We start from the raw sequence: 14,033 nt of genomic DNA on the forward strand, positions 1-14,033 counted from the left end.
ACTTGTGCCTGGCTTGGGGCCACTTAGCTAGAGGTACAGGGCATAATGAGTCCAACTGCTGCTTGTGGATCTTTCAGAGATTTTAGAAAAGTACATAGTGTAAGCCAAGACTGACCACTCCTGTGGAAAAGCTGCTGGAAGCAGCTGGGGCTGGGTACTTGAGTTGAGTGGAGCCAGATCTTAGGGACTTACCAGGGTGATAACAGTGTTGGCAATGCTAGTGGAGAGCTCAGACATGGCCCCTGCCTGTGCTGGGTGGCTGGTTGGGAGAAGAGTACAACAAAGGAACAAAGGACACCTGCCAGCAGCACTTCTGTCCTCAGAAAAAGTTGCCCTGACCTCTGCTCCTCCAGAACTTGCCCTGAAGCTAGTTTATTTAGTTCCTCCTCATCTGTCTCTGGTGCTTTGTGAACTGCTATCCCTGTTCTGGCTCCCAGATTCAGTGAGTCTGTGAACAAGCAAGTCCATGTGCAGGATCTTTCTAAGGGACTGCCTGGAACTCTAGAAGCCCTCTGTCTCTCTCAGCCATAATCCCCATGGATTATCACAGCCAGGTGTTAAGGGGTCTCTTCCCAGCACTGGTGCCCCAGGCTGGGGGGAGCTGGTTTGGGATTGATATTCCTCACCCCTTAGGGGGGACCTTTGCAACGGGGATATCCCTCTTAATTTTTTTAAATATATATATATATATATATATATATATATATATATGTATTTTTTTTTATCCTCACCCGAGGACACCCTTCCATTTTTTGTACAGACAGAGTGGGAGGGAGAGAGAGGAAGAGAGAGAGAGGGAAACATCGACATGAAAGGGACACATCGAGTGGCTGCCACCCGCACGACCAACCAGGGCCGGGGACAAACTGCAACTGAGGTACATGCCCTTAGTGGGAACCGAACCCGGGTCTCTCCGGACCGCAGGCAGACGCTCTAACCACTGAGCCAAACTGGCCAGGGCTTAATTTTTAATCAACACACCATGGGTGTGGGACCTGCCCATTCTGTGTCTCCACCCTCCTACCAGTCTTGATGTGATTTCTTTATATCCTTAGTGTTAGGACTTCTGTTTAGCTAGTCTTCAGGTGGATCTCAGTGATGGTTTTTCTATAATTTAGTTGTAATTTTGATGTGATCATGGGAGGAGGTGAGGGCAGCATTTACCTACTCTGCCATCTTGACTGAATGTTTGGTTTAACTGTAAAGGTAGCATGGAGTAATGATTAAATGACAGACTCTAGTACCAGACTGGCAGGGTTTGACCCCTGATTCTGCCACTCACCAGTGTTATGGGGGACTAAAAAGTCACTTCACTTTTCTGTTCCTCAGTTTCCTCAAGTGTAGTCTAGAAATTACAATATCTACCTTATAGGGTGATGAGGATTAGTTCATTTGTATATGTAAAGCAGTGTCTGGCACATTGTAACTATCTGTATCAATATTGCCTTTTGTTCTTTTTAAAAATTCTCTCAGATTATTTTATTTTTTTCTTTACTGATTTTAGGGAGAGAGGAAGAGAGAGGTAGAGAGAGATGGAAACATCAGTGAGAAAGAACATCGATTGGCCGCCTCCTGCGTGCCCCCACTGGGATCAGGCCCACAACCTGGGCATGTGCCCTGACCTAGAATGAAACCGGCAGCCTCTTGGTGCATGGGTCGATGCTCAACCACTAAGCCACGCCGGCCAGGCTCTTTCAGGTTATTTAGATATCTCCTCAAGCCTGGGGGCCTAAAGATTGAGATCTCAGAGTCATCACTGAATTTTCCCCCATCTCCTTTTTTCTCTGTTTTCATTCATTCATCAGCTTATATTTCCAAAGTGCCTATGCTGAATGCTAGGAAAATTATGATCCAGTTATAAATGGTCCCTGCTCTCAAAGAGCCCCTAAAATCTACCACTTAGTGCTTCTTAGGTGCCAGGGGCCATGTTTTTCCTGTACTGTCTTATTTAGTCTGTAACAGCCATTTGAGGTAGGTGTTCTGAGGCCATAGTATAGATGAGCAGCCTGCAGTACAGAGATTGAATAATGCTCAAGCCGAACAGCTAATATGAGGTTGGGGACATTTTGAACCCAGCTCTGTCTGCCTCTAAAGCCCATAGTCTCACTGGGTTGCTATGTTGCTTCCCTGATTACAAACCAACTGTTACGTAGTGTGTCAAACTCTGTGCTGAGAGAAGTGCAGTGTGTGACGAGAAAACATAGAAAGGTCACCTACCCAAGTGTTGAGGGAGAGGGCTTCAAGTAAGATGTCCCGCTCCGAGGTAATGCTCAGAGCATGGTTATCCAGGATCACACCCAGGATTCTAGTATATGGAGTCTCGGGGGGGTCACAGGAAGTGGAACAGATTTGGACATTGTAGAGGATGTGTTTACCTTTTGAATGTGCGCAGTTTGACCTATGGTAATACAAGTAGAGATGGTCATTCTTCAGCTGGATGTGCAGGTGGAAAGCTCAAGACTTCTCTGGGGTAGGCCATCCGTCATGGTAGAAAGGAAGTCACCCTGGAGAGTGGTAGACTGAGAAGAGCAGCTGGTCTCCCAACCCTGAGGGATATCGACATATAGGGAATGGGCAGAGGAGAGAGGTCAGCAAAGACCTAACCAGGGAAGTAGGGTTCAGATAAAGGGAGGAAAGAGTGTGTCAGTAGGAGGCGTGATCAGCACTGTCAGCTGCTGTGGAGAGGTCAAGTGAGATGGTGCCCAGAAGGTGTCCTTGGAAATTAGCAGCACAGCATTCCCAGGGAGAACTCGTCAGTGGTGGGGGGTGTGGGAGGTGGGGCAGAAGCCAATTGCTTTTGATTCAGGAGGGAGTAGGATGGATGAAAACTGAAAAACAATATAAGCAACCCTTTCTATATATTATTTGTTGTCAAGTGAAATAGGTTGTAAAATACATGTTAAGAATAAATTTTTGCTTAAAAAACCAGTTGGCAAGTACTTCCGGTCAAGATGGCAGGTAGGTAAACGCGGTATCACGTCCTCCCACAACCACAACAAAGTTACACCTAAACTATAGAACAACCATCATTCAAAACCGCTGAATGGAAGTCCTACAACTACAGAACTAAAGCAGCAGCCACATTGAGACTGGTAGGAGGGGCAGAGGTGGATGGGCTGGTCCCACACCCATGTGTGGCAGATAAAAGTCAGGAGGACACCTCGGCTGGGAATGTCCTCCCTGAGGACTGAGGGGTCTCCGTCCCACACCAGGCACCCTGCTCAGGGTTCCAGTGCCAGGAAGAGAAGTCCCCATACCTTCTGGCTGGAAAAACCAGCAGGAACTGAAGCTCAAGGAGGCTGAAGCGGCTGGAGCCCCAGGCAGCTCCTCTTAAAGGGCCAGCGCACGGACTTAGCGGACTCTCTTCCTCTAAGCTTGGAGGGGAGGCAGCTCGAGGGGCACCAGAGACACACAGGGAAGAACTGAGCTGTTTGGCATTGGAGCGAGGGCTGGAGAGGGGACTTTCTCTGGGACAAAGGTGCTGTCAGAGGCCTTTGTTCCTTTGGTGAGCCCTTCCCTGGGGTGGCAGACAGCTGCCATATCTGGGACTCCAACAACCTGACTCACACTGGTTGCCCTGCCCTGGTGATTCCCTGAGGCCCCACCCCACCCATTTCAGGCCCACCCAAGCTGTTGCCAGTTGCTTAACCATAGGATTGGCCTGTCTTGGATCCTACTTTAGGTTTTCCTAAATTCTTTCAAACAAGCAGCATCTGGTCTCAGCTAGCCCTATACCTCTTGTTAAGTAATACACAGAAACAAACACAGGGAGGCAGCCAAAATGAGGAGACACAGAAATAGGTCCCAAATGAAAGAACAGAACAAAACCCCAGGAAAAGAACTAAGTGATATGGAGATAAGCAACCTAGCAGATGCTGAGTTCAAAATACTGCTTATTAGGATGCTCAATGAACTTAGTGAGGACCTCAAGAGCATAAAAAAGGACCAGTCAGAAATGAAGGATGCAGAGTCAGAAATGAAGGAGGCACTCACTGAAATAAAGAATAATTTACACAGATTCAATAGTAGAGTAGGTAAAGCCAAGAAGCAAACCACCGATTTGTAATATAAGGAAGCAAAAAACACCCAATTGGAACAGCAAAAAGAAAAAATAATACAAAAAAAAATGAGGATAGTGTAAGGAGCCTCTGGGACAACTTCAAGCGTGCCAACATTCGCATCTTGGGGGTGCCAGAAAGAGAAGAGAGAGAACAAGAAATCAAAAACCTATTTTAAACAATAATGGCAGAAAGCTTCCCTAACTTGGTGAAGGAAACAGACATACAAGTCCAGGAAGCACAGAGAGTCCCAAACAAGATGAATCCCAAGAGGCCCACACCAAGACACATCATCATCAAAATGCAAAAGGTTCCAGACAAAGAGAGAATTTTTTTTTTTTAATTCTCACCTGAGGACATTTTTCCATTTTTTGATCAGCTAGAGCAGGAGGGAGAGCGAGAGAGAGAAACATCGACGTGAAAGGGACACATCAAGTGGCTGCCACTCGCACAAGCCAGCCAGGGCCGGGGACAAACTGCAACCAAGGTACATGCCCTTAGCGGGAACTGAACCCGGTCTCTCCGGACCACAGGCTGACGTTCTAAGTGCTGAGCCAAACCGGCTAGGGTCAAAGAGAGAATCTTAAAAGCAATTAATTACCTACAAGGGAGTTCCCATAAGACTGTCAGCTGATTTCTCCAAAGAAACTTTGCAGGCCAGAAGGGAGTGGCAAGAAATATTCAGAGTGATGAAAAACAAGAACCTACAACCAAGATTACTCTATCCTGCAAAGCTGTCATTTGGAATCGATGGCCATATAGAAAGTTTCCCAGACAAGAAAAAGTCAGAGGAGTTCATCACCACCAAACCGTTGTTATACGAAATGTCGAAGGGTCTTTTTGAAGAAAAAGATAAAATATTGAACAAACAAAATGGCAGTGAATACATATCTATCGACAATTGAATCTACAAACAAAATGAACAGGCAGAACAGAAACATTCTCATAGATAACAGAGCATTTTGTTGGTTGCCAGTGGAAGGGGTGTTGGGGAAATGGGTGAAAAAGGTGAAGGGATTAAGAAGTAGAAATTGGTTGCTAGACTGACAAACCTTAAGGGGAAACGGGTTGGGGGATGGGAAGAGATAAGCTAAAGAACTTATATGCATAACCAATGGATACAGACAACAGTGTGAGAAAAGGCGGGAGTGGGGAGGAGGGGTCAATGGGGGAAAAATGAACATCTGTAATACATTTAACAATAAAGATAAAAATATATATTAAAAAAAAAAACAGTTGGCAGACTGCAGTCTCTAACGTATAAGAAAAGTAGGACTTAAGACCTATGTGGTGGTGGTGAACATCAGGGCAGTGCATTGCTCACACACACACAATTCTGAGAAAGTTTCATTAACACTGGTATTGGTTATTTATGTGTGATGTGAAAACTTAACTTTCTCCGTTATTTGAGTTTTTGTAAAGTCCCCAAGTTTTATAATTTAGACCTTTAAAGTTGAAAATCACCAATTGAAGAGAGTTGTAGAGCTTTGTTTCATTTCCTACATCAGTTAAGAGGGACTTGAGCATATTAAATGCTAAGAAAAAGGAGATGGAACATTGTAGGTACTTGATAGGAAAAGGACAGGTGATGGAGCTAGGTTCAAGACAGGATCTGACCCTATGACATGAGGAAGAGGTGGTTCTATAGGTGGAGATTCAGGAAATGAGATGAGACAGCTTATCTGCTTAGAATGAAGGAAGAAAGGAGATGGGGTCAAAGGGCAGGAGAGAAGCAGTGTCATGGGTTGAGACCCCTGTGTGGACAGAGATCTGTCCAGAGAAGTAGGCTGGAGCTAGGTACGGGTCCCTTCTAGTGTGAGCAGAAAAGGAACAGGGTTTTTTCAAGCATGACCAAGTTATAACGTTTGGGGGGTAGGGGCAGACCTTACTCTTGATGGTGAGGTCAGTAAACAGGGTTGGCCACGTTCAGTGGCAGTTCCCTCAGAAAAGCTACATTTCCATTGAGACGGGGGAGGAGAGCGTTAGCGAAGGGAGGTAGATGTCTCAGTGGATAGGGTGTTCTATAGGGCACGGGGGCGGCTAGAGGGGGGGAAGCTGGAAGGGACAGGTTGGGTCAGGGGACAGAAGTTGGTCATAATGCAGATGAGATTACAGGAAGACCAGCTGTGTGAAGAAGTGACTGTCTTGAGACAGTTTCACAGGGACCAAGGATGGGAGGCATGGTGGCAGTCACAAGGTGGCCAAAATGATTAGTCCCCAGTGGAATGGGCTTTCTCTGAGACACCGTCTGTGCTTGCATTGGTCTCAGTTTGAGAGTCCTGTCTGATGGATGGGCGTCATCAGTACCTGGGCCTTAGAGAATTTGGGCTGATGTTTAGCCAACTGTGTGTGCCGAGGCCAGTGTGGAAGGTAGTGGTGGTGAGTTACTAGCTGTGTGCTGCCCTGATGTCCACTTGTCTGCCCCCCCCCCCCCCCACTGTCGTCCTCGTCCTCACCTTATACCTCAGTGACTGCATAGCCTGCCAGTGGGTCTTACTTCAATCCTGTCTTGCTGTTAGATTAGTTTTGTTCAAACCCTGCCTTTGTCCCATTCAGCCTATAGTGATTCATTACAGTACAGTGGACCAAGTCAGCCAAGTATCCAGAGTCTTCCATGGTCTGGCTCTGCCTTACTTCAGTCTCTGCTCCCAGCACTCAGAGAGACTGAGCCCACCAAGTCTGGTCCCTTACTGTCATCCACAAGCACCCATGGGCGGACTTGTCTGTAACTTTATTGTGTGTGCTTCCCATCCCTCTTTGTCCAAATCTTACCCCTTCAAGGCTCAGCTTGAGTCCCACTTATGTGATATCTCCCGATGGCCGTGGCCTGTACTCTTCCTCTCTAATTCGTATTTATTGACCTGTAGAAATGTGTGCTTGGTTACAACCTGTGTCTCGGTGTAAGTGATCAGACTGACAAGTCATCCTCTGCTTTTCTAGAAGAAACATCTCGTGCCTTCAGTCTGTACCACATCAGCTATGGAAACACGAGGCAGGCCTTCTTTCACTTAGGCCTGTGACCCTGTCTCTTTCCTCCCCCAGGACCTCAGTCTTCTTATTGCTTCTCCTTTCTCACCCATCTCTTTCCCTTTACTGGGTCAATCCCACAGCAGTGAATATTCCTAACAGCTCCCGTCTTTAAAATCAACCAGCTAACCTTGCTCTACCCACAGTCATCCCTCACTTCTGCCCCACTTTTCTGCTCCCCATCAGAGCGAACTGTAATGGAACTGTCTGCACCCCCACATCTCGCTTATCTTCATTTTTAGTTTAAGAATGATTTTATGGCCCTGGCCTGTTTGGCTCAGCAGTTAGCGAATCAGCCTGTGGACCAGTGAGTCACAGGTTCGGTTTCTGCTAAGGGCACGTACCTTGGTTGCAGTTTGTCTCCGCCCCGGTAGGGGTCATGTGGGTGGCAGCCACTCAGTGTGTCTCTCACATTGATGTTTCTCTCTCTCTTCCCCACTCTATCTGAAGAAAAATGCAAAAAACCAAAAATATGTCTTCGGGTGAGGATTAAAAAAACAAACAAACAAAAAGAATGGTCTTGTCACTTACAATCTCGTGGGCCTGCCTCTTTGCCACCCTTCGTTTTTCCTGGTCTGTCTCAGTCTGGGCTGATTTTCCTTACAGGTTACATAAGGACAGGCTCCATCTTTCTGGCCCAGACTCAGGACCGGCTGATCTCCCTGAAGCGCATCAACTCCAGGCTCAAGTACGTATGAGGCTGGATGCCTGTCGTGGCTGTACTGTCACCCTGATCCGCCAGAGGGCCAGTGACTGTCATTGTCCCCTTGTGTTCTGTGGCAGTATTATGGGCATCCCTTCTGAGATCATCTCTCTCAAGAAAGTGGCCGAACTGCACCCTCTCCTCAATGTGCACGACCTTGTGGGGGCCATGCACGTCCCTGAGGATGCGGTGGTGTCCTCCGCCGATGTGGCTCTCGCCCTGGCAAGTGCTGCCTCCCAAAATGGTAAGCAGGTTGGGGATTAGGAAGAAAGTGTCTCACAACAGGCAACAATATCAACTCAGCTATCATTTCGTACACTGTTTTTTGTTTTAGTATACTATCTGTTACTATTTTTTCCCTCAGGGCCACATTTTTCTTATTAAAGTCTGAAGGAACTTGTTTTAGTGCTGATTTAGTACACTTCAGACTTAAGGGACTCCTTTTCCGCACTGACCTAAGAAGCTCCAAGGTTAGAGCACACTTTAGAGATTTAATCCACAGCTTGGATCATGTCCCAGGTTTGCAGTGAATGAGGGGAAGACATATCAGTGTCCATGGTGTTGTGCACTCTAAATGAACTGATTCATGATATGGGTAGATAAGGATTTAAGATACCCTATTTGAACTTTTTCTCCCCTGCCCATTTTATGATTCCTGGAATTCATTTGTACACTGAAGTTGGTTATTAAATTTGCCTGCCATTTTTAACCTTGAGAAGTCTGATTTACAGTCAGGATGTGGTTCCTCAGAGATTTTTTTTTTTTTCAATTAAAGCATGGACCTGGCCTTTTCAGTATTTCTTATGAGTTGAGAATCTGCTGCTCATGCCTTGATTTGTAACATCTGAGGATCAATGCCGCAATTCTTTCTTTACCTCGGAACAGGTGTTCAGATCTATGACCGGACAAGCGTTGTTCATGTGATGGTCAAAAAAGGTCAAGTTACTGGTGTGGAGACAGATAAAGGACAGATCGAATGCCAGTATTTTGTCAACTGTGCTGGTCAGGTAGGTTAGCAACAATAGCAGGTCACTGGTTTTCTCATTTAGCTGTTGTCTCCAGAATTTTGTGGTGTAGACTTAGGATTATATGGTCACAAAGTAAAAAGATGTTGGGGACCACACTTTCTTGTGGGGGCTGGAAAACGCAGGTTCTTGTATCCAAATCAGAAACCTGTTCCTCCAGCAGAGCTGCGGTGACCTTTCCTTCCTCCTCCCTCCGTGAACGGGGGCCCTCCTGTCCGGAGGGCCAGGACCACTTGCAGATTGACAAATTCAAATGTTATGAAAGGGTCTATAATGAAGGGCTTCCCTCCAATCATTGATAGATTTTTAAAAATACAGGTGTGGGCAAAGTAAGTTTATTGTTATAATACAAATAAGTACAACAATTAATAAATAATATAAGAATAAACTCTGGCCCTGGCCAGTTTGGCTCAGCGGTTACAGTGTCGGCCCGCAGACCAGAGTGTCCTGGGTTCAGTTTCTGCTAAGGGCACGTACCTTGGTTGCAGTTTGTCCCCAGCCGGGATCGTGTGGGTGGCAACCACTTGATTGTCTCTCTCACATCAATGTTTCTTTCTTCCCTCCCTCTCTCCTTCCTGCTCTGCCTGAAGATAAATGCAAAAATGTCGAGTGAGGATTAAAAAAAATAAACTCTGTTTTGCATACTCACAACTGTAAACCTACTTTATTATGGGAAATTTTAAACTTACCCACCAACCAGCTTCATTCTGGTGTCATCTGTTACCATGCCCACCAGATTACTCCCAGATGGTGGACTGACTTTGAAACAGGCCGGGTGCCTGTCTTTGCAGACATTCCAGCTTAGGGAACCCTGCCCTTTCATTGCATCTCCCTCGGGTGCCACGTGAGAGCTTTAGCCCTGAGCCCTTCGAGATCCTCATCTGTAACCGCACGCGTTGTTTGCTCTTCCGTAGCTCCTTTCCTTTGCAGGTATCTTCTCAGTCTTCACGCCAAGCACTTCTTAGGTGTGTTCATAATTCCAGCAAGGGTTCTGCTTTCTGTTAAATGGCCCGGATGACTCTTCTTAGAAAACCTCTTCCAAGAGATTTTATGAAAGGAGAGGGAGTAGGGAAGTATGAGGAGTTGGAAGTTTTGAATTCCCTGAAGCTGACCCTGTTTGGCTTTGTTTTGATTGCTCAGAGCCCCTGTTGAGCTCCCTCCTGCGTAGGATGCCAGAATTGGAGATGCTGGAGATCGTGAAGTTGGTGAATTGCCCTGAGACCTTCACGCCAGACATGAGATGCATCATGGGCGAGTCTCCTTTGGTTCAGGGCTACTTTGTCCTGGCAGGAATGAACTCTGCTGGCCTTTCATTTGGTGGAGGAGCTGGAAGGTAAGTCACTCACGCTCAGCTTACTGGACTTTTCTTTCTAGAGTGATTTGGTAACATGCAAGATTGAGTGTATTATATACCATATTAATAAGAAGAAGGTACATGTAATTTGAGAAGATCTTCAAAGCAATTACCGTGGGAGGCTTTCCCGATATTCCTGAAATGTCACTGTGCAAAATATTTCTGGACCTGCTCTTTTGTAGTTAGGCATGGAGACTATGGGATGTTCTGTGCGCTTTTCCGTTGTGAAAAATGTTGGTTAATAATGAAACTAGAAGTTAAAGGAGTAGGTTTAGAATACAAGATGAAATCGTTAGACATGTTAACTTACCTACGGATTCCCAGATGTTGCTCAGAGAATAGCTGAATAAACAGAATAAAGTGCAGTAACTAAATTTGTGGATGGTAGCTCAGTATAGTAAAAGATTATACTGGCTGCTGCTCTCAGATCTTGTTCTTCTCTCCACACAGGTATGACCAAGCATGTGCACATTCCTGTCTCCCACACACACATTGGCTCACAGGAATAAGTCAAGTACCAGGTTCTTTTTCTGGTCAATCTTCACCTACTTTTGCCACTGATATGTTGCACCCTGACCGGGAATCGAACCTGCAACCCTTCGGTGTACAGGGTGACACTAACCACAGAGCAAGTACCAGGTTCTTAATATGAAGTTAGGAGTCAAACCCAGTGACGGATAATAACTTCAGAAGGAGCTATCTCTGTCCGGCCAAGGCAGCACTGTGTGGAGGGTGACATATGCCTGTATCTACTTTACTTTGGTAACACTGGAACCACCAGTTTTGTGTGTAGTGTTCATCTTTTGTGATGGCAAACACAGATGAATATGTTATGGACATGGTAAGAGTAAGTAAAATGTCTGTTTATTCATTCACAAATCTAGTAACATGAAAAGAAAATCTTAATTGAAATCTGGCTTGATAGAAATACAGTGCACATGTTAATACTGTGTTCATGGGGGGCAGAAATGCTCGGTCACCCTCTGTGCCTCCAATGCCTTCAGTACCACATGCTAGCGCTGCACAGGGACAGGAAGGGGCTAAACAGGACTGCACATTTACACACGCAAATATGAGTTATAGCACTTTACAATCATTACACTGGCGCTTTGACACATCCCGAGTTGACGAGAGTTAAGTGTGAACTGTGCTGCTAGAAAACCCTTCACTGAGACAAGCTGCGGCAGCTTCCCGCCCCACCCCCATCTATTCCGGGGAAGGAGAGGCTGGGCGGGTGATGGAGCCCTCAGCCTGAAATGGAGTTACTGTTTTGTCCTTCCTCTCTGCACCCACCATGGGACACTCTGGAGTGTAAGGCACGAGAACTGGTGTGGAGAAAAGACATGCTCCGAGCCCCAGTTCTTGGTGTGCAAAGGAATTCCTGGCTTAGATCTTTTGAAACAGATGCTTGAAATATCCTTCCCGCCTCCTGTAATTACTGTCCTTGAGAGACAGAAAAATGAGAAGGCAGAAAGTTTGCAAAGGATAAAAATAGCTGCATCTAAATATCATGAAAAAAATGGCCCTTGAGAAATGTGTAAATCTCCAAGGACACTCTGCTCAGAGAACTCAAGAATCATGTTAATATAAGGAAAAACTCTGGTACACAATGGACAAAAAGATAGCAAACACATATGAAAATAGTCCTCTGGAAAAATAGTGTATTTGTTAGTGAAGAGGGACTGCAAATGTGAGCCCCATACTGACCATGAAGGAGCCTTATAATTCAGCACCTTAAAGTGGAGGCAGTGGGGGAGGTGCTCACAGGCCCACAGGCCCACCCAGAACTTACAACTTATTGTTGGATGTCATAGTTAAAGCCTAAAACGTCTTAATATTTCACCTGCCATTTCTCCCACTCAGCTGTGCTTCTCCCAGAATCCATGTGCCTAGAAATGATGTGTGAGATGAAAATCTTTTCCTCATTAGAAAATTTCCCCAAACTCATACTGATAAAATGCTGTGTGGGGGAGTATGCTGGGAATATTAAAAAAAAAAAAAAAAAAGTTATTCGTTAGTATTAAACACTTGCACAAACCTCTGCCTTAGATACTAACGAGGATCCTTGCTGACTACACTGCCCAAGAAGCCACAAAAAGATGAAAATGAACCTTGTAGCTAATCTCTGAAAGCAGGCAGTGAGCTGTCCTACCAGGCACAGCCTTCCACGTGAGAACCAAGACCATAGGTCACAAAAGATTCCCTTTTACCTGCCTCAGGTTCTGAAAGGATGGTGAAGACACTCAGATGCCAGTACATTTCCATGAATCAAAGCCGGAAATCAGGGTGATGAGTCATCTCTTAGTGCCTGTGCTCTACTCCTGCAGAAATGGGATCTTTGGCCCTAGCCTGAACGGCATGGCTCACACTGGGGGTACAGGGACTCCCAGAAGAGCACTGTAGTGGTAATTGTTCCCTTCTGTCCTAGAGCGTGTCCTACTCATGCTGTGTACGTGATAACCTCAAACAGGTTGTCTAAGCAGGTAGTTTTTGTCCCTTTTTACTCTTAGAACTTTCTGAATTAGAGCTTTTCTGACTTCAGTGACAGTGTCACAGATGGGATACTTTCTGCTGTGTGCTTCAGTGTAAGTCAAATGACCATGGCCATGCCAAGAATCAGGACATGCAATGAGGGGCTTAGAAGATATTTCAAGGGAGGAGAAGGTGTGTAGGAAACTTGCAACCCGGGGTCTTCATCTGTTTGAGGCTAATATACTTTGTGTTTCTAGGTTCAAAAAGATTTTTCAGTTGAATATGCTGATAAGATAGAAGAAGCATGCAGAGCCCTTCCCCTCCCCAAGACAGCACAAGAGATGACAATGGATTATTTCAGAGAAAAAAGTATCAACCACCTAAACTCAAGTCCAGAATGCCTCGAATCCCTAGAGAGAGGTGAGTTGTCACACAAGACAAACACTTGTGGCCCCACTGCCCCAGAAATGGAAATGACACACAAATTAGATGTTTTGATTGTCAGTTATGCTAGAGGTGTGAAAGAGTCACCCCCTTCAGATTTAGGACCAAACAAAACTACCAGATTCAGACTGCCTATATGTGAATGAACAAAGAGACTTCAACGATGAACTATAAAGTGCCAAAAAATAATGTGCTTCAGGGCACTCAGTAAACAAGTGATGCCCTAGAAGAGTCTCATCTTGCTAGTCTTAGGAGTATAACCTCTACTTACGGCCAAGATGAAATGTGTATCACCTGCATTGGCACAGCTCCTGTTCTCCAGCTGGGCAACACCTCTCAGCTATTAAATCAACTAATACCTCTTTAAAAGGTGGGCACTAATCAAGGAGGTGTTGTCAGCTGGGGACACGGCAAGAAACGTCTAGAAGAAGCCAGTCTACGTGGGTATGTTGACATGCATCAGTAGGCCAGCACCTGAAAGCATCTTCTTTAATGGACTTTCAGAGCCAATGCTTCTATGATGCCAAAATGACAAAGGCAACAATTTAATTAGTTACATCTCTAACAGCAGTTCATACTTTTAAAAAATCAGATTAGGACATCTTAGGTGTGAGAGGAATTATGTGTTGGGATGAATAGTATAGTCTGTGCTATCACTCAAGTTTCACCCTTCAAAGAGACGCTACTTAACTGTGCATGGCCTTCTTCGAGGCACTCCAAGTCATTTTCTATTCCAGAGGAGACAGAGAGGTAGGGAAAGAACGGATGGAGAACAGTCTGCTAGGTTCACATAACGTACACTACTCTCCACATGCAGAACTCTGGACCTGCGTGGGGTCGTCTGTCTGTTCTGTGCCAGAGGAAGCAGAACTTGGGATTCCAGTACTCTTGAACTCAGTATGGACAGGATGCTCTCCCTTTTCTCAAGGTAGAGAAACATTTGCTGAGCT

General features: G+C 45.6%; 1 protein-coding gene across 1 annotated transcript; it reads left to right on the forward strand.

The window, feature by feature from the left end:
- The first annotated feature begins 2,951 nt into the window (after positions 1-2,951).
- On the forward strand, positions 2,952-10,074 carry LOC118639571 (pyruvate dehydrogenase phosphatase regulatory subunit, mitochondrial-like). The gene is made up of 5 exons (XM_036276058.1): positions 2,952-2,958; positions 7,692-7,773; positions 7,869-8,032; positions 8,674-8,795; positions 9,954-10,074. Exons 1-5 carry the CDS (start codon positions 2,952-2,954, stop codon positions 9,963-9,965), a joined length of 387 nt encoding a protein of 128 aa, XP_036131951.1. The 3' UTR covers positions 9,966-10,074.
- The last annotated feature ends 3,959 nt before the right edge of the window (positions 10,075-14,033 follow it).

This window comes from Molossus molossus, unplaced genomic scaffold (assembly GCF_014108415.1).
Source record: "Molossus molossus isolate mMolMol1 unplaced genomic scaffold, mMolMol1.p scaffold_m16_p_21, whole genome shotgun sequence".
NCBI lineage: Eukaryota > Metazoa > Chordata > Mammalia > Chiroptera > Molossidae > Molossus > Molossus molossus.